Here is a 20,811-nt window from a genome sequence, read left to right on the forward strand (position 1 = left end):
CACTAAGTGGCCGCTAATGGCTGAGAATTGAACTCCGCTATTTATGGTCTGATTTCTTTCATTTTTGGTCTACGTTAAGAAGTATCTTTCCATCATACATTGCCCAAGTTTGAATAAGATAACACAACAAACATCTGAGATAATAATAATAATAATATAATAATAATAATAATAATAATAATAATAATAATAATAATAATAATAATAATACAGTGGACCCTCAACACTCGATATTAATCCGTTCCTGAGAGCTCATCGAATGTCGAAAATATTGAAAGTCGAATTAATTTTCCCCATAAGAAATAATGGAAATCAAATTAATCCGTGCAAGACACCCAAAAGTATGAAAAAAAAAAATTACCACATGAAATATTAAGTTTAATGCAATAGAATTACAATAACAACAATAACAATAGAATAATTGACAATTACCTTTAATGAAGATCTGGTGATGATTGATGGGATGGGAGGAGGGGAGAGTGTAGATGGTGTTAGTGTTTAGAAGGGGAATCCCTTCTAAACACTAACAATGTGTATGCCACTATGATTCTTAAATCTTTCAAACCAACCTTTGCTGGCTTTAAATTCACTCACATCACCACTAGTTGTAGGCAATTTCTTTAGTTGCACCTTTTGCAACAACAGCTTCCTTGATTGCCATTTTCCTGCTCACTATAGTAGAGATGGTTGATTGGGGTTTACTATACAACCTGGCCAGCTCCAACACATGCACTCCACTTTCGTACTTTGCAATTATCTCTTTCTTCATTTCAATAGTCATTAGCATCTTTTTTCTCGAAGGGTTGGCACTAGAAGCTTTCTTGGGGCCCATGGTTGCTTATTTTGCAGAAACAAGCACCAAAAACAGTGATAATATGGAATGTACCAAATGTATCCTTAGATGCGCGCACACTGGCTGGCTTGTAAACACTGGCACACATGGGGCAGTTCAGGCCACACGTGGACACGTCTTGCATGAATTGTATCGAATGTCGGGTTTTCCATCGAATGTCGGGTTTTCCATCGAATGTCGAGGCGAAATTTTTGCGTTAAAATGCATCGAATGTCGGATTTATCGAATGTTGATGCCATCGAATGTCGGGGGTCCACTGTATCTTTATTTACTACACATACATGTACAAGGTATACAGGCCTAGCTGACATCAGTGACATACTACTGTATAGAAACCCGCTTGTTATGCTGAGTATTTCAAGAAAATTAGGTCAGTGTCCCAGGATAACACCCACACTAGTCGGCTAACACCCAGGTACCCATTTACTGATGGGTAAACATAGACAACAAGTGTAAAGAAACACGCCTAATGTTTCTACCCTGGCTGGGAATTGAACATTTACCAAAAATCATATATGGCTAACCCAAGCCAGGTACCAAAAATAAGCCATGTTGACTTTTTTGGGTTATCCTAGGTTCTCTACACATATGCTGCTATATGTGATAATCTATATAGAGAAAATAACTTTTGTTTCAGGTTTATGGTGCAGTACAAGTGTATATCACAGTTAGCCCTGTGCTATCCTCAGTTTTCTCTAATATAAGCCACCAAGACAAGGATAGGAGAATGGTATTTGTATACCATATCCTCTTCATACCTCCGTTGAACTACTCGGTGTTATGCCAAATATTATTTATTCTGGAGTATTTAACATGTTTTATGTTATTTATATTGTTTATTATGTCATATCAGATCAATTGTGATAGGCAAATAAGTTGTAGTGTTGATATTAGCGTAATAATAAAGCATATTCTCCTGCTTCATGAGACTGAGTTCATGACAACCGACAGTGGCTTCAAAGCCACCTTATCTTTAATGGATAATGTACTGTGTAGGTGCTTTACATAATGAGAAGCATTTCTTTTATTCATTGGAACCATGGCTCGGGCTAAAAGTAAGCAGGTTAAAACAATAAATTTAGAAAAAGAAATTGAAATGACTTATGCAGCAAGTAGCGCCACCAAACAGTACCAGCAGGTTGGTGTGGCGACCCTGGAAATTTGAAATTATGCTAGCCAAAACTAGTGCCGAATAACTGAAGGAACCGAATAACTGATTGCCAGATTTGTGATGGCGGACCTGTACCAAATTACATATGACTGTGTGTGCACAGAGGCTTATACACACTGGTATTGTCACAACTATTTACCTGTTAGCAAAAGCAATGGCAGATTCGCCAGGATTCCTGGTCATTGGTGGAAGATACCAGACATTGCAGACAATGGCCCAGGATGTCATCATGTATAGAACATAATGAAAGAACTTGTCTTGCCACCAAAATGGATCACCAAAGCGTGCATCAAAGCGAATGGCTATCGGATGAATGACACAGCCAATCTGAAAAAATAATGTGAAGAGAGTAAAGCTTTAAGTATCAATATAGTTTATTATAAATAGTACATAATAGCAACAAGCTGATAAGACAGGCACTACTCTAGCAATCTTTCTTGATGAAATGTTTCACCTGCATTGCAGGATTCATCAGCCAAATAAAGAAATTATGTAATTACACTCCTGGAGACATCAGCATTGGTGGAAGATGAAGTAAACAAAGTGGAGAGGTTTTTTTTTTTTTTTTTCAACAAGTCGGTCGTCTCCCACCGAGTCAGGGTGACCCAAAAAAGAAGGAAAATCCCCAAAAAGAAAATACTTTCATCATTATTCAACACTTTCACCACACTCACACATTATCACTGCTTTTGCAGAGGTGCTCAGAATACAACAGTTTAGAAGCATATACGTATAAAGATACACAACATATCCCTCCAAACTGCCAATATCCCAAACCCCTCCTTTAAAGTGCAGGCATTGTACTTCCCATTTCCAGGACTCAAGTCCGACTATATGAAAATAACCGGTTTCCCTGAATCCCTTCACTAAATATTACCCTGCTCACACTCCAACAGATCGTCAGGTCCCAAGTATCATTCGTCTCCATTCACTCCTATCTAACATGCTCATGCACGCTTGCTGGAAATCCAAGCCCCTCGCCCACAAAACCTCCTTTACCCCCTCTTTCCAACCCTTTCAAGGACGACCCCTACCCCTCTTTCCTTCCCCTACAGATTTATATGCTTTCCATGTCATTCTACTTTGATCCATTCTCTCTAAATGACCAAACCACCTCAACAACCCCTCTTCTGCCCTCTGACTAATGCTTTTATTAACTCCACACCTTCTCCTAATTTCCACACTCCGAATTTTCTGCATAATATTTACACCACACATTGCCCTTAGACAGGACATCTCCACTGCCTCCAACCGTCTCCTCGCTGCTGCATTTACCACCCAAGCTTCACATCCATATAAGAGTGTTGGTACTACTATACTTTCATACATTCCCTTCTTTGTCTCCATAGATAACGTTTTTTGACTCCACATATACCTCAACGCACCACTCACCTTTTTTCCCTCATCAATTCTATGATTAGCCTCATCCTTCATAAATCCATCCACTGACACGTCAACTCCCAAGTATCTGAAAACATTCACTTCTTCCATACTCCTCCTCCCCAATTTGATATCCAATTTTTATCTAAATCATTTGATACCCTCATCACCTTACTCTTTTCTATGTTCACTTTCAACTTTCTACCTTTACACACATTCTCAAACTCATCCACTAACCTTCGCAATTTTTCTTTAGATTCTCCCATAAGCACAGTATCATCAGCAAAAAGTAACTGTCAATTCCCATTTTGAATTTGATTCCCCATAATTTAATCCCACCCCTCTCCCGAACACCCTAGCATTTACTTCTTTTACAACCCCATCTATAAATATATTAAACAACCATGGTGACATTACACATCCCACCTACTTTTACTGAGAAGTATTCTCCCTCTCTTCTACACACCCTAACCTGAGCCTCACTATCCTCATAAAAGCTCTTTACAGCATTTAGTAACTTACCACCTATTCTATATACTTGCAACATCTGCCACATTGCTCCTCTATCCACTCTATCATATGCCTTTTCTAAATCCATAAATGCAATAAAAACTTCCCTACCTTTATCTAAATACTGTTCACATATATGCTTCAATGTAAACACTTGATCTACACATCCCCTACCCACTCTGAAGCCTCCTTGCTCATCCGCAATTCTACATTCTGTCTTACCTCTAATTCTTTCAATTATAACTCTACCGTATACTTTTCCTGGTATACTCAGTACACTTATTCCTCTATAATTTTTACAATCTCTTTTGTCCCCTTTCCCTTTATATAAAGGGACTATACATGCTCTCCGCCAATCCCTAGGTACCTTCCCCTCTTTCATACATTTATTAAACAAAAGTACCAACCACTCCAACACTATATCCCCCCCTGCTTTTAACATTTCTGTCATGATCCCATCAGTTCCAGCTGCTTTACCCCCTTTCATTCTACGTAATGCCTCACGTACCTCCACCACACTTACATTCTGCTCTTCTTCACTCCTAAAAGATGGTATACCTCCCTGGAAAGTGCATGAAATTACTGCCTCCCTTTCTTCCTCAACATTTAAAAGTTCCTCAAAATATTCTCGCCATCTACCTAATACCTCCCTCTCCCCATCTACTAACTCCCCTACTCTGTTTTTAACTGACAAATCCATACTTTCCCTAGGCTTTCTTAACTTGTTTAACTCACTCCAAATTTTTTTCTTATTTTCATTAAAATTTCTTGACAGTGCCTCTCCCACTCTTTCATCTGCTCTCCTTTTGCACTCTCTCACCACTCTCTTCACCTTTCTTTTACTCTCCATATACTCTGCTCTTCTTATAACACTTCTGCTTTGTAAAAACCTCTCGTAAGCTACCTTTTTCTCTTTTATCACACCCTTTACTTCATCATTCCACCAATCACTCCTCTTTCCTCCTGCCCCCACCCTCCTATAACCACAAACTTCTGCCCCACATTCTAATACTGCATTTTTAAAACTATTCCAACCCTCTTCAACCCCCCCACTACTCAACTTTGCACTAGCCCACCTTTCTGCCAATAGTCGCTTATATCTCGCCCGAACTTCCTCCTCCCTTAGTTTATACACTTTCACCTCCCTCTTACTTGTTGTTGCCACCTTCCTCTTTTCCCATCTACCTCTTACTCTAACTGTAGCTACAACTAGATAATGATCTGATATATCAGTTGCCCCTCTATAAACATGTACATCCTGGAGCCTACCCATCAACCTTTTATCCACCAATACATAATCTAACAAACTACTTTCATTACGTGCTACATCATACCTTGTATTCTGATGTAATTAATCCATCACCCTGATCATCCTGCACCTAGAGTGATGGACTGATTACATCAAACCACCCCTCCACTTCCTCTACTTTGTCTTCCACCAACACTGATGCATCTCTATATTCAACTGATGAAGCCTATCTAGCACAAGCAAAACACTGTTAAAAATAAATTTGTATAGCTGCACATCTCTCTCACTTATTATTGATATAATTTGCTAAAATAAGACAAGTTTTCCAAGATCTACAATCACAGACATTGTCAACCCTCAGCATAATGAACCTCTGAAATGGAAACAAACATCATGTATATTTTTATTTTAGCTCCTTTGAAACCATACCCCCGGCCGGGATTGAACCCGCGGTCATAGAGTCTCAAAACTCCAGCCCGTCGCGCTAGCCACTAGACCAGCTAGCCACAATAAGATTCATCCAACTAGGTATATTTCTACACCATAGGAAAGTTAGCACAGGCACCTCTGTGACCACAAATGCAAGTTTTTACAGACGAATCTCCAGCTAGCGTGGCCGTGACGAACTCTAGCTCAAGTCCCTTCACTGCCGTCAACATGACTTAAGAAATCGTAATGACACGATTGCAAATAAACCATACCCCCGGCCGGGACTGAACCCGCGGTCATAGAGTCTCAAAACTCCAGCCCGTCGCGCTAGCCACTAGACCAGCTAGCCACAATAAGATTCATCCAACTAGGTATATTTCTACACCATAGGAAAGTTAGCACAGGCACCTCTGTGACCACAAATGCAAGTTTTTACAGACGAATCTCCAGCTAGCGTGGCCGTGACGAACTCTAGCTCAAGTCCCTTCACTGCCGTCAACATGACTTAAGAAATCGTAATGACACGATTGCAAATAAACCATACCCCCGGCCGGGATTGAACCCGCGGTCATAGAGTCTCAAAACTCCAGCCCGTCGCGCTAGCCACTAGACCAGCTAGCCACAATAAGATTCATCCAACTAGGTATATTTCTACACCATAGGAAAGTTAGCACAGGCACCTCTGTGACCACAAATGCAAGTTTTTACAGACGAATCTCCAGCTAGCGTGGCCGTGACGAACTCTAGCTCAAGTCCCTTCACTGCCGTCAACATGACTTAAGAAATCGTAATGACACGATTGCAAATAAACCATACCCCCGGCCGGGATTGAACCCGCGGTCATAGAGTCTCAAAACTCCAGCCCGTCGCGGCAGTGAAGGGACTTGAGCTAGAGTTCGTCACGGCCATGCTAGCTGGAGATTCGTCTGTAAAAACTTGCATTTGTGGTCACAGAGGTGCCTGTGCTAACTTTCCTATGGTGTAGAAATATACCTAGTTGGATGAATCTTATTGTGGCTAGCTGGTCTAGTGGCTAGCGCGACGGGCTGGAGTTTTGAGACTCTATGACCGCGGGTTCAATCCCGGCCGGGGGTATGGTTTATTTGCAATCGTGTCATTACGATTTCTTAAGTCATGTTAGCTCCTTTGTTTTCGATGTTCACTGTAGTATATCTGTAAACTGAATGTACAGTTTATGTAGACAGTAGAGTATGTTTACCTGGAGAGGGTTACGGAGGTCAATGCCCCCGCAGCTCGGTCTGAGACCAGGCCTCATGGTGGATCAGGGTCTGGTCAACCAAGCTGTTATTGCTGGCTGCACGCAAACTGATGTACGAACCACAGCCTGGTTGATCAGGTACTGACTTTAGGTGCCTGTCCAGTGCCTTCTTGAAGACAGGCGGGGGTCTATTGGTAATCCCCCTTATGTATGTATGCATGCATGCTGGGAGGCAGTTGAACAGTCTTAGGCCCCAGACACTTATTGTGTTGTCTCTCAATATACTCATGACGCCCCTGCTTTCATCGGGGGAGTGAAACATCTCCTGCCGAATCTTTTGCTTTCATAAGAAGTGATTTTCATGTGCAGATTTGGTACAAATCCCTCCAGGACCTTCCAAGTGTACATTATCATGTACAGTGGAACCCCGCCTTCAGCGGCCGCGACTGTCGTGAAATCTGACTTCTTGCAACTTTTTTCAGCAAAATATAGCCTCGCAGTTCATGACTGGCCTTGTGATTCGGCGACCGTCTGGTACGCGTTGGAACAGCATCCCAGCATCAGCGCACACACAAAGCCAGTCTCCCGCACCATTCACACACAGTGTGCCATTGTTTATCAGTGAGTGACCATCACCCCATGGGTTCATATTATACATTTCATAATATTCCATTGTTTTTTGTGTTTTTAACTGATAAATAAGCCACCATGAGCCCAAAGAAAGCTCCTAGTGTCAGCCCTTTGGTAAAGAAGGAAAGAAACACGATAGAATTCAAGAAAAAACTCGTAGCAAAGTACCAAAGTGGAGGAGGAAGAGAAAGGTGAGAATGTGCTTTCTTCAGTGATTCTACGGTATGTACAATACTAAAGCAGCAGGTACTGATAAAGGCTATAGCACCAGCCAATGATAAAGTGTAGGATTAACAGTGTAGAAAGTAAGTTAAGCAATTAAGCAATAGAAAAACAATGCGAAAGTAACTCTCCAACGTTGTTAGAGGTGTATAGGGCCACTGAACATATGCTGCCCTGCTATCTTCCACCACCCTAAACCTCTGCCAGCATCTCCTCCATCAAACTAATTAAACTAACATCTCCTCGAAGGTAAGTGTAAATATTTCTTATTTATAAATTACGTACATTGTTTCAGTGTGAATAGTTAGTTTAATATCTTTATTATGCACCCCATACCCATCCTGTGGGTGGTAGTCAAAAGATTACAGAGGTACATAATGGGTCCAGGGACTGGGCCCCCAAAGTTTTGATAGCTGAGCAAGTTACAAAGGTAATGAACTCACAGTTTACAAAGGTAATGAAATCACAATTTACAAAGGTAATGAACTCCAGGTAGGTCTGGTCACAATCATGACAAGTTACAAAGGTATTTACAGATTACAGAGGTACATAATGGGTCCAGGGACTGGGCCCCCAATGTTTTGATAGCTGAACTAGGTATAAAGGTAATGAACTCACAAGTAACAAAAGTAATGAATCCTGTAAGTATAATTACTTACATTTATACATGGCTACGATCATTAACAAATTATAGAGTAATAAGCAATTCACACTTCCACACCCGGTCACAACAGTAATGAGTTATTGGTGCAAATATTGATTGTTGACACACACACACACACACACACACACACACACACACACACACACACACACACACACACACAGGAGGGTCAGGGGAGACATGATAACGACATATAAAATACTGCGTGGAATAGACAAGGTGGACAAAGACAGGATGTTCCAGGGAGGAGACACAGAAACAAGAGGCCACAATTGGAAGTTGAAGACACAAATGAGTCAGAGAGATAGTAGGAAGTATTTCTTCAGTCATAGAGTTGTAAGGCAGTGGAATAGCCTAGAAAATGACGTAGTGGAGGCAGGAACCATACACAGTTTTAAGACGAGGTTTGATAAAGCTCATGGAGCGGGGAGAGAGAGGGCCTAGTAGCAACCGGTGAAGAGGCGGGGCCAGGAGCTAGGACTCGACCCCTGCAACCACAAATAGGTGAGTACAAATAGGTGAGTACACAAAGACAAAGCTCAGGAAGCAGAGAGGGAGAGGACCTAGTAGCGATCAGTGAAGAGGCAGGACCAGGAGCTGAGTCTCGACCCCTGCAACCACAATTAGGTGAGTACACACACACACACACATGGTAATGCTTTATTTACAGGGAGCAAAGTCAGGGTATTTCTACAGAATGGTCTGTAATATACCACTGTGGATAGAATACTTCGCCATTTCTTGAACATTTCTGAGTGAGTTGTCTCTAAATTCATTAATTTTATCACACTCCAGTACATAATGACGCAAGGTGTGACAATAGTCCATCTGGCAAAGTTTACATTTCGTTTGGTCTACACCTGGTGGTAGTGATTTAACCTGCCAAAGATACTTGTAACCCAGCCAGAGCCGGGCGTTAGTGACATCCAGGAGTCTGCTTATTTTGTTGGATGCACCATAGACATGTGGCTCCTCCTGCATGATGGAATGATGATAGATGGACTGACTTGTGTCATTCTCCCTGAGTCTTAAGTCAATAAAGTTCAATTATAGTTCTTTTCGTATTATTATTCTCAAACTGCTAACTGACAAGCCAAGATTGCAATCTACCCCCTCTTTGAAAGCATACAGCTTAGCCAATTTATCAGTTCTATCATGCATCTGAAGACCAATGTGAGATGGAATCCACAGCATGTGCACTCTGACTCCACTGTCCACAATCCTACCATACCTGTGTCTGGCTTCTGACACAAGCATGCCACAATTTATACTTAATGAGTTGAGAGCATTTATGGATGACAGAGAATCAGTTACAATTAAAGTGTCAATCTTAGATACATGGACACATTTGAGTGCAAGGAGTATGGCAAACAGTTCTGTTTGAAGGGTAGAGGCCCAATTATTAATGCGTGCTCCAATTTCTTTACGAGAACCATCACTCTGTACGACAACAGCAGCACTACCAGCTGCACCAGTGGATTGGTGAACAGAACCATCAATGTAAATAATTTGCAAGTGTGTGTGCTGTGTGACTAAGTTATCAATACAGCTTAAGGCATCATGTTTGGCTTCAAGGCGAAGTTTTGGTTGTGATTTAAGAAGTAGTTTGGGGGGAAATGGAGGAATGGTAGTTTGGAATGGGGTAATATCCCATGGAGCGGAAAAGTGCCGCTGTTGCCTTACTTGACATAGATCATGTATGTGATTCATGCGGAGGTTGGTACCAGTTTTTTCGATCCATCTGGAGAAGTGTTCACCAGTGCTGAGGAAAGTTTGGAGGGCTTCTGTGCAGGGGTTTGAATGGGCTTGCCTGAGCATATTAACCCCAATTAGGATATTTCTTTCAGTAACACGATCTCTGATGCTTGGGATATCAAGTTCTTTTTGCATATTTAAAATTTTGGCAGTGCGAGGGCATCCTAAAATGATCCTCATTGCTTCGTTCTCCAATTTTTCCAGCCCTCCAAGCTTCCAGTCAGACACAAGAGCAAGTAGTGGTGCAGCATAATCAACCAATGATCTAATATAAGCAAGGTACATCATTTTCACAATTTTAACATTAGCACCATACCTGGGGTGAAACCCTGCCACAACTCTAAGTGCTCTCAGTCTTTCTTTGTATTGGCGACAAAGTCTCGTTACAACAGGTCCAAGCAGTGGAACCTCAAAGCCTAGATACCTGTATCTACTTACATATCTTAGAAGAGACCCATCATGCAACTGAATCTGACGAACTGTGCCTCTCTGTTGAGGAGGACGCCTATTGAGTATCTTTGTTTTATCAGTAGAGATTATTAAACCCAAGTCCTGACATGAGGCTAGTACATGGTTAAGGACGTTTTGGGTGTTGGAGAATCCGGTGGTGTGAATCATTATATCATCAGCAAAACTAATCATATAATGATGGGGCTGGCTAGGCATAGCATTAAGTAAGGCATTAATTAGAATACTGAATAGTGTGGGACTGAGCACACCTCCCTGTGGGGTTCCTAATTCAAAGTCTTTAGTTATACTTCTATGTCCCTGGAACAACACAGACGACTTTCTGTTGGACAGGTAGCCTTTAATCCAGCGGAGAAGCCATCCTCCATGTGAGGGAAAAGTTCAATAGATAGGAATAGAGAGGGAGTATATAATAACAATAGTTTCATTGCCGGCTACTTGTTAAGGTAGGGTAAGTCAAGCTCCCGCTATTCCCGCCTTTTTTCCCCCTCCCCGAAAGTGATAGTTTCATTGCCGGCTACTTGTTAAGGTAGGGTAAGTCAAGCTCCCGCCTTTTCTCCCCCACCCCTAAAGTGATATTTTGATTGCCGGCTGCTTGTTAACGTAGGGTCAGTCTAGCTCCCACTATCCCTTCCCCTCCCTCTTCCCCCCCATCCCCGAAAGGTGACGTGTGGGGCTCTGGTCAAACAGTAAATCACTCGACTCACAGCTCCCAACACTACTGTAAGTACATGCCTGCCTTGTATTCTAGTGGATTTATTGGTTGAAAGCGTCACTTTTGACCAATAATAAACTTAGTCCTTTCAGTCTTGCTCTAGGTTGACTGTTGTAATAATCACCACATCTTTTGGGTATTGTACTTACCATGGAGAGTGATTTCTTAAGCAGTGGGTAACCTGTCTATTTTTTCAGCTTGGATGACAGAGAGGGTCACCTGTCAATCAACGAGGAGAACGGATGGAGAAGGACTAACATCCAGAGACTTCCCCATTTTGGATTTAATTACCTGTGCACCTGTATGAAATTGCAGGACGTAACCCCACATCATTGCAGCGGTAAAGAACCTGCTTTCCTGTCATCGGGATAGAATACTCAAGGCTCTATCTACTGTGAAGAACTAGCCAGTGGGTCGTAACCAACACCTGCGACCCCCCCCCCATCATCAGCAACGGCTACGATTTCAACAACACAGTGTCACCAACACCAGACACCCCTATATATATTAGCGTTGAATTAAGTTATCATTTATATTTTTCATTTTTCATTTTCTTTAATGTAGGATTAATATTTCATATTTAAGTGTTTTATATTTTAAATTTCTATATAATAAAGTGTTTATGTTTGTCTGTTATTATTTCTTTTTCTATTCATTAATATTCCTGAGGAGGAGCCAGCCTTAGTAATACTTAAGTTGTTACAGGGCTGAGTAAGCCTTCACACTCCAACATCCATTCTGGCAAGTTCACTAATGATTACATGTCGGTTGGCTACATCAAAAGCAGATTTAAGGTCAAGGAAGGTAGTGTATGAGCTGTCAGTGTGCAGAGTGAGAAAGGTGGTAATGCAATGATGCACGCTCCTTCCATGCATGAAACCATGCAACCGGGGAGACAAAAATTGTTTGATTCTGTACATGAGATGATTAAGAATCATCCTCTCATCTAGTAAGAGATATTGGGCAAAATGCATTTTGTTGATTGGGCTTAGGAAATGGAATGATGAGGCTGTTGGTCCAAGATTGAGGGAGCTCCCCAGTTACATAGCTCATGTTATATAATTCAAGTAATGGATTGCCTGGTACTCGACACAGCAATCTGAAGCGGGTTAGCGGCAGCGGCAGCAGCGACTTCCAAGCTCCGTACTTTTCTCCAACTATCAGAGCTACCAATGCTCCTATGATGACCTAGTTACAAGCAAAACTGCACTACCCAATGTAGCACCCAGAATGACCAAAGATTACCAACAGTGAAACCTACAAATCGAAAATAATAGAGATCAAAGGAAGACTGCCCACAAACCGAAAGCAACACCCCGCTGCCAGCCGAACAACGTAACCCTAAGCTTTGTATAACTACAACTTCTTCTTAACTACAACAATTCCTGTAGTATTATGAGGTGCAATCTAAGAGGAAACAGCACCAAGGCCAGCAAGAAAACACCGAAAAATCAACTATTCAACAAGTGTAGCCAGGAGGACGCCGGCCCAGCAACCACCCCACTCACCACCGCTCAAGGCGACACCACAACAATAACAACAAACATGGCTGCCACCAGCCCATCCTCCCCTCTCTTCCCCGGATTCAACCTACCAAGTAGTCTCTCAGGTATGACCAACGATCCAGATACCCTAAAGACATGCATCTCCAACTTAGTTATTGAAAATATGAATCTTCGAGAGACGCTAACAAAACAAGACACCAGGATGACACAACTCGAGAACAAAATCCTCAGTCTTGAACAAAAGTTATCAACACCAGGAATGACAAACTGTGGCAAGACCATCCAGACAGTCATAGATAGCCATACCCAACAAATAATATCTCTTAATACAAAGGTTGAAGAAGCAGTAAAAGAATGGAAGAACAACTTAGATAACCAGTTCAGTGACTACTTTGCTCTCCAAGAAGATAAAACTGAACAAGATAAACTATCGGACGCAGTAATAGTTAACAGTCCACTTTTTCCCAGTGATATGAACCAAACAAACAGTAAAGAAATTGTGATGAATGGTTTTGAAAACCGACAAGTTGAAGAATTGAGACACTTATGCAACACATGGGAATCTTTATTGAAGAAACGTTTCGCCACACAGTGGCTTCATCAGTCCAATACAAAGTAGAAATGGGTAAGGAGAGTAGAAGTATGAGGTAATCAGTCCCTCAACCTGGATTCGATGTGTTCAGTCCATCACTCTTGTAGTAAGTGCAGCATAGGGCCAGAGAGGTGGCTTATATACTGCGGTGAGATGAGTTGAAGCAGGAGGAGGCGGGATCTTAGTGGGACCTGCCACTAATGTAAGTAGGTCATCGTCCAAAGGTTTGGGCAAGCGTTGAAGTCTTTGTACCAAGATTCCATGATGTTGCAGTGTCTGACAGATGTGATGAATGGTTTTGAAAACCGACAAGTTGAAGAATTGAGACACTTATGCAACACATGGGAATCTTTATTGAAGAAACGTTTCGCCACACAGTGGCTTCATCAGTCCAATACAAAGTAGAAATGGGTAAGGAGAGTAGAAGTATGAGGTAATCAGTCCCTCAACCTGGATTCGATGTGTTCAGTCCATCACTCTTGTAGTAAGTGCAGCATAGGGCCAGAGAGGTGGCTCTTGGTACAAAGACTTCAACGCTTGCCCAAACCTTTGGACGATGACCTACTTACATTAGTGGCAGGTCCCACTAAGATCCCGCCTCCTCCTGCTTCAACTCATCTCACCGCAGTATATAAGCCACCTCTCTGGCCCTATGCTGCACTTACTACAAGAGTGATGGACTGAACACATCGAATCCAGGTTGAGGGACTGATTACCTCATACTTCTACTCTCCTTACCCATTTCCACTTTGTATTGGACTGATGAAGCCACTGTGTGGCGAAACGTTTCTTCAATAAAGATTCCCATGTGTTGCATAAGTGTCTCAATTCTTCAACTTGTCGGTTTTCAAAACCATTCATCACATCTGTCAGACACTGCAACATCATGGAATCTTGGTACAAAGACTTCAACGCTTGCCCAAACCTTTGGACGATGACCTACTTACATTAGTGGCAGGTCCCACTAAGATCCCGCCTCCTCCTGCTTCAACTCATCTCACCGCAGTATATAAGCCACCTCTCTGGCCCTATGCTGCACTTACTACAAGAGTGATGGACTGAACACATCGAATCCAGGTTGAGGGACTGATTACCTCATACTTCTACTCTCCTTACCCATTTCTACTTTGTATTGGACTGATGAAGCCACTGTGTGGCGAAATGTTTCTTCAATAAAGATTCCCGTGTGTTGCATAAGTGTCTCAATTCTTCAGTAAAGAAATTACTCTGCAGATCATAAAGGACCAAACAAGTGTTATTGTACCAGAGTCAGAAATAAAAGAAGCCAGGTTACTAGCATCCCATGGTAGAAAAAGTGTTATGCTTAGATTCCACTCACATGACAGGAAAAAAGACTTAATTATTGCATCTATTAAAGTAAAGAAAGAGGTATACATAAACGAGTGTCTTACCAAAAAACGTCAGAACCTCCTTTATAGAGTCAGAAAACTTAAGCGGGAGAATAATGACACAATACACCAATGCTTCACACGAGATGGGAAAAGTCTTGTTAGGAAAACAAATGTAGGTCAACTGTACACAATAACGAACGAGAATGATCTATCACGATTTCTCAGGGATACTAATCTTACAGAGAATAACTAAACAATGTCCAACCTAAAAGCCTACGTAGTGTAGTGAATGTTTTGCTCCATTATTGTTCAAATTTCATTGTACAATCTCTTAGTAATTAAATAATCAACTACCTCATTTTGTGATTTTACTAGTAAGCATAAGTCACCTTATGTAATTTTCTTATTTACTATTGTTTGCTTAAACATTAGCTGAATTGATACTTTCTCTGTCCATATTATTACCTCATATTTTTTTAAATACTATCAATTGATATTACTTACTAAAATTAATAATTATCATTTTTACTATAATTTCAATTTACTCTTAACATTTTTGACATTTAATAACCATTACTTGTCTAATTACCTTTACCTGTTTTAATACCACATTTACTATCTTAGAGTACTCTTAATTACCTTGTACTGCCATATAACCTCTAGTATAACTACCAGTGCAATATTGAATGAAATAAACATTACTTTTTCACTTTTTTTGTAATCATTATTACTTACTAAAATTTTATTAAACACCATATTTACTACCAGTCAATTTTACTTTTGTACATTAAACATTATTTTATACTTCCCATAACATTTTGTTGCCAAATTTTCAAGTTTGTATATTCAACTCCAACCTTTATATTATCCTTTGTACCTGTGTACCTGTCTACCTGTCTACCATCTTACTATCATATTATAACCAAGACATTACCCTTGTTATTTTTTACTATTATTCTTTTGGTACTTTAATTGTGAATTATATTTTGTCAATTTAAATCTAGTTATACTCCTGATCTTGTCAACAACCTATACCAGACTCTAGTGCAATTGCAAGTACCATTTCAATTTGTATTTTTATATTATAAGTTTATATTATAATTCCTACTCTAAGATTGTTTTCATATCTTAGTGACTATATTGTGTGTGCAATTAGTGTATATTTCAATTATATTATTGTTCAAGGCCCTTAACTATCTTTTGCTAACTAGTACAAACTACCTCATATATTTTTTTTTCTACTTTTTTTATTCTTTTGCTACCTTAACTTGTATATTTTATCTTGTCAATTTAAATCTAGTTATACTCTAATTCTTGTAAACAACTTATATAACACCTTAGTGCAATTACAATTGAGAGTCTTGTGCCTTTTTTATATTATTAGATTAAACTCAGTTGTACTATCGTCAATACCAAATTCATTATATTAGACCATATTGCAATTACTAGTGAGAGACTGGTGCTATTTTTAATTTGTATTGTTATATTATTAGATTAAATCTAGTTGTACTATAGCTCATTCTAGCTCAAAACATAGACTCCACAAAAGTCATTATATTAGACCTTAGTGCAATTATTTGATTACCACTTTATTGTTCACCACAACTTATATTAGTCCCTTTTACATTATAATTTTATATTATAATTCTAACTTTAAAGAATTACCTTTAAAGTACTACCTACTATTATATTCCCAAGCTCCATTATTTGATCATCACTTCATTTGTTCACCACAAATTATTTTAGTCCCTTTTATATTGTCTCCTTTATTTTAGCTTTAAAAAACTACCTTAGCTCATTATTTTTACATTTGTTAAATAATTCAGGTGCTATTTTTTTAGCTTTAGAATATTTACTTTGTTTTATACTTAATTCTAACGATAGATTCACTACAAATCTTATGATTACAAGCATTGATCCTGATACCAACCTCTTATTTAATGACTTAAATGATTCAAACAGTTACTGTAATTACTACACAGCAGAACAATCAAAGGCACTTCTCAGAGCCAACAACAACATAACTATCTTTAACTACAATATCAGATCTTTAAGCAAGCATTACGATGACCTCCTAGCATTACTAAATTCCTTGCATGCCAATATGTCCATCATTATACTAACTGAAACCTGGCTAAAGCCTGATACTACAGATGTCTATGCCATTCCTGGTTACACAGCCATACACAACTGTAGGCCAGACCAACAAGGGGGTGGCACAGCTATATACTACTCAGACCAACTAGAATGTATCACTAATACTTGCACAAGGGATGAACATGGGGAATATATAATAGCTAAATTCAAATCCAAATACCTACAAAAACCTCTCACAGTGATAAACATCTACAGAGTTCCACAATCAAACATTAGCCAATTTAGTCAAAACCTAGGAAGTATGATAACTGATGCACGCATGAACAAAGATCACTTACTACTCTCAGGTGACTTCAATATAAATCTCCTGCAAGACCAGGACCCACATGTTACTGAATTCACAAACACAATGAGTAACTGCATGTTGCTACCAACAGTAACAAAACCTACAAGAGTTACGGAGACTAGTGTTTCCCTACTTGACCACATCTGGACCAACACCATATCCCCTTTAAAATCAGGCATAATTACAGATAATACCACAGACCACTACCCTACTTTCCCCATAACAACTCTTGGTAAAATATCCCAAGACACTACTAAAGTCACCTTCAGACTTCACAATGAGGCAGCCATTAATAACTTCACAACAGCAGTAACAAACATTGACTGGCACACTGAGCTAGAAATCTATACAGATATTGACGAATGTTTTAATAATTTTCTAAAAAAGACCCAATACCTCTATAACAAGCACTGCCCTAAAAAAACTAAACAGATGACAGCTAAGAGACTGAACAGTCCCTGGCTAACACCCAGCATTCTCAAATCCATAAATACAAAACACCGATATGAAAAACAGTACAGAATGGGTCACATAACCAGAGACCAAACAAAACGTTACTCGTCAATCCTAACCAGCCTGATAAGAAGGGCAAAAAAACTGTATTATGAGAACAGATTATCCAACTTACGAGGTGATATAAAAAAGACCTGGAAGACCCTATCAGAAATTCTGGGAACAAAAAAGATATCACGAAATAGCGAAATAAAATTAGCAAAATCAGATGAACCCCAACTCCCACCAACAGAAACAGCAAACAGACTCAATGATTTCTTCTCCACTATAGGACAAAACCTTGCCAATAAAATCCCAAGCTCAGATACCCCACCAAATGACTACCTCACTGGCAACTACCCGAACACACTGTTCCTAGCTCCGACTAACCCATACGAAGTCTCCCTTATTATCAACACACTAAAAAACATGGCAGGAGATTTAAATACCTTACCACCCTTTATATACAAAAAAGTGTCACAAGTACTATCACCAATCATTGCAACACTCTTTAACAAATCCATTGAATCCTCCACCTTCCCTACAGCTCTCAAAATAGCAAGGGTCACCCCGATCCATAAAGGAGGAGACCAAACAGAGTTGAATAACTATAGGCCAATATCCAATTTACACCCTCTCTCAAAAATCTTCGAAAAATTAATTCATAAATGAATCTACTCCTACCTCATCTCCCAAAACATTCTCAACCCCTGCCAATTTGGATTCAGGCCTAATAAAAATACTAATGATGCTATTATACACATGCTAGAACATATACACACTGCAATAGAGAAAAAAGAAGTCCCACTGGGGATCTTCATTGACTTACGTAAGCTTTTGATACAGTTGACCATGACTTGCTCCACGTAAAATTGTCACACTATGGTATTAAGAGGGCACTCCCTCAACTACCTCAAGTCATACCTCAGCAACAGAAGCCAATATGTGTATGCAAATGGGGCAAGCTCTTCCGCTCAACCAATTACAGTTGGTGTCCCACAAGGAAGTGTCCTTGGCCCTCTTCTCTTTCTCCTATACATAAATGACCTACCAAATGCTTCGCAATTACTCAAACCCACACTTTTTGCAGATGACACTACATACGTCTTCTCTCACCCGAGCCCAGTCACGCTAGCCAATACTGTAAACACCGAATTACAGAAAATATCTACCTGGATGAGGACTAACAAACTTACACTAAACATTGACAAAACCTACTTCATTCAGTTTGGTAACAGAGCTACAGATGTACCTCTTAACATAACGATAAACAGATCACCTATCACAAAGCTAACAGAGGGAAAATTCTTAGGAATCCACCTTGATAATAGACTCAAATTTCATACACATATACAACAAATTTCTAAGAAAATTTCCAAGAATGTAGGCATACTATCGAAGATACGGTACTATGTTCCACAGTCAGCCCTCCTGGCCCTTTATCACTCTCTTATTTACCCCTATCTCACCTATAGAATTTGTGCATGGGGCTCAACAACAATTAACCATCTCAGACCACTAATTACCCAACAAAAGGCTGCAGTTAGAATGATAACAAATTCTCACTACAGGCAGCACACTCCACCAATATTCAAAACACTCAACCTACTCACCATACAAAACATCCATACTTATTACTGCACCTATTACATACATAGAACACTTAACTCTGATATTAACCCTCCCCTCAAACATCTCCTTGCCAACCTCAACAGAACACATGACCATAACACAAGGCACAGATCACTCTTTGATGTTCCTCGTGTCCATCTCACGCTATGCAAAAACTCAATGCACATAAAAGGCCCTAAAATCTGGAATTCATTACCTGTAAATATAAAAGAAACACTACCTGTTTATAAATTCAAGTCTCTTCTCAAAGATCACTTACTCACTCAAAACCAAATAAATACTGAATAACTGAACCTTATAAATTGTATATCCTATATGTTACTCACAATTATATCACACAAATGTTAAACCTAGGACCCAATCTAACTTTATTTTTTTAAATACACTACCTAACAGAATACTCCATTCGACTGAATGTACAGCAATGCATGCAACCATATGACCTGTCTTTGTAATACTCATTTGTGCTTTATAGTTATCTGTTTACAATAATGTTTTATCACTGATTTCATCATTGCTTAGTTAATCTTAAGTTAATTTTAAGCCGGCCCGTAATGCTATGCATATAAGTGGCTTTCGTATGCTGCTCTTACCTGTATTTTTTGTACCTCTGTATGTATGCTTAAATTACTAAATAAATAAATCAATAAATAAATAAAAGTAACACCATCCTCACCAGGCAACGTAGAGTTGCCCTTAGTTAGTGCTGCATCAAGTTCATAATTAGTGAAAGGAATGTTGCAGTCATCTGCCTTGCTGAGCATAAAGCAAATAAGTCTCTCCCTTGCATCATATTTGTCATTTAATTTTGCCTGTGTGGTACTGGGAAGATTGTCATAGCTAGATGTAGCAGCCCAAGCACTGACTAACTTATTTGCCCTATGTAAGGGATGAGTGCGCGCGATTTTCCCAGTTCTGTTACCCTTAATTCTATTTATGTCCCTTCATGCCTGGTTAAGTGGGGTGTGAGCATTGAGACCATTGACAAATTGTTCCCAGTCTGTTTGCCGCAGTTCTGTCATACGCTCTCTGGCAGCAGCAAGGGCAGTTTGGAAGAGGCTCAGCATTCCAGGGGTACGATGGTTTCTATAGGCTAGGCCTAGTCTGCGAGCAGTGCGTTTCAATGTTCGAAGTTTAGGATCATTGTAATAGGTATGGTTTTTATAGGAGGTATGATTATTATGGAAGTTAGATGGGTTTACATTACCATGAGGTTTCAGTGGCAGTTCTAAGTAGTTCTGAATACTGCTCATAAGGTCATTGTTAAAGGTCTCAACAGAGGAACACTCATAGGAATTATACCAGTCAGTCACATGTGTGACAAAGTCATCATGCTGATCAGGGGGAACATTAAAACGTTTCCGTTTGAATATCCCACCAGGGAGGATAGTATTATCAATATCTAGCGAGGTTAGCCTAGGAAAATGATCAGACGCTATATCTATTACAATGGAAGACTCACAGCTGGCAGAAGTAATGGCTTCTGTTGCCACCTCCACCACCACTAATATGAACAGCTTCTCTCAGTGG

The 20,811-nt window shown here is 39.9% G+C and overlaps 1 protein-coding gene across 5 annotated transcripts in view; it reads right to left on the minus strand.

The window, feature by feature from the left end:
* Positions 1–20,811, minus strand: part of LOC128697708 (glycerol-3-phosphate acyltransferase 3-like) — a 125,719-nt gene that overhangs the window by 20,037 nt on the left and 84,871 nt on the right. For all 5 annotated transcript variants that reach the window (XM_053789556.2, XM_053789554.2, XM_053789555.2 and 2 more), the window contains one exon: positions 2,164–2,351. In XM_053789556.2, the coding sequence (XP_053645531.1) occupies positions 2,164–2,351 (188 nt within the window). The remainder of the gene's footprint in view (positions 1–2,163; positions 2,352–20,811) is intronic.

This window comes from Cherax quadricarinatus, chromosome 68 (assembly GCF_038502225.1).
Source record: "Cherax quadricarinatus isolate ZL_2023a chromosome 68, ASM3850222v1, whole genome shotgun sequence".
NCBI lineage: Eukaryota > Metazoa > Arthropoda > Malacostraca > Decapoda > Parastacidae > Cherax > Cherax quadricarinatus.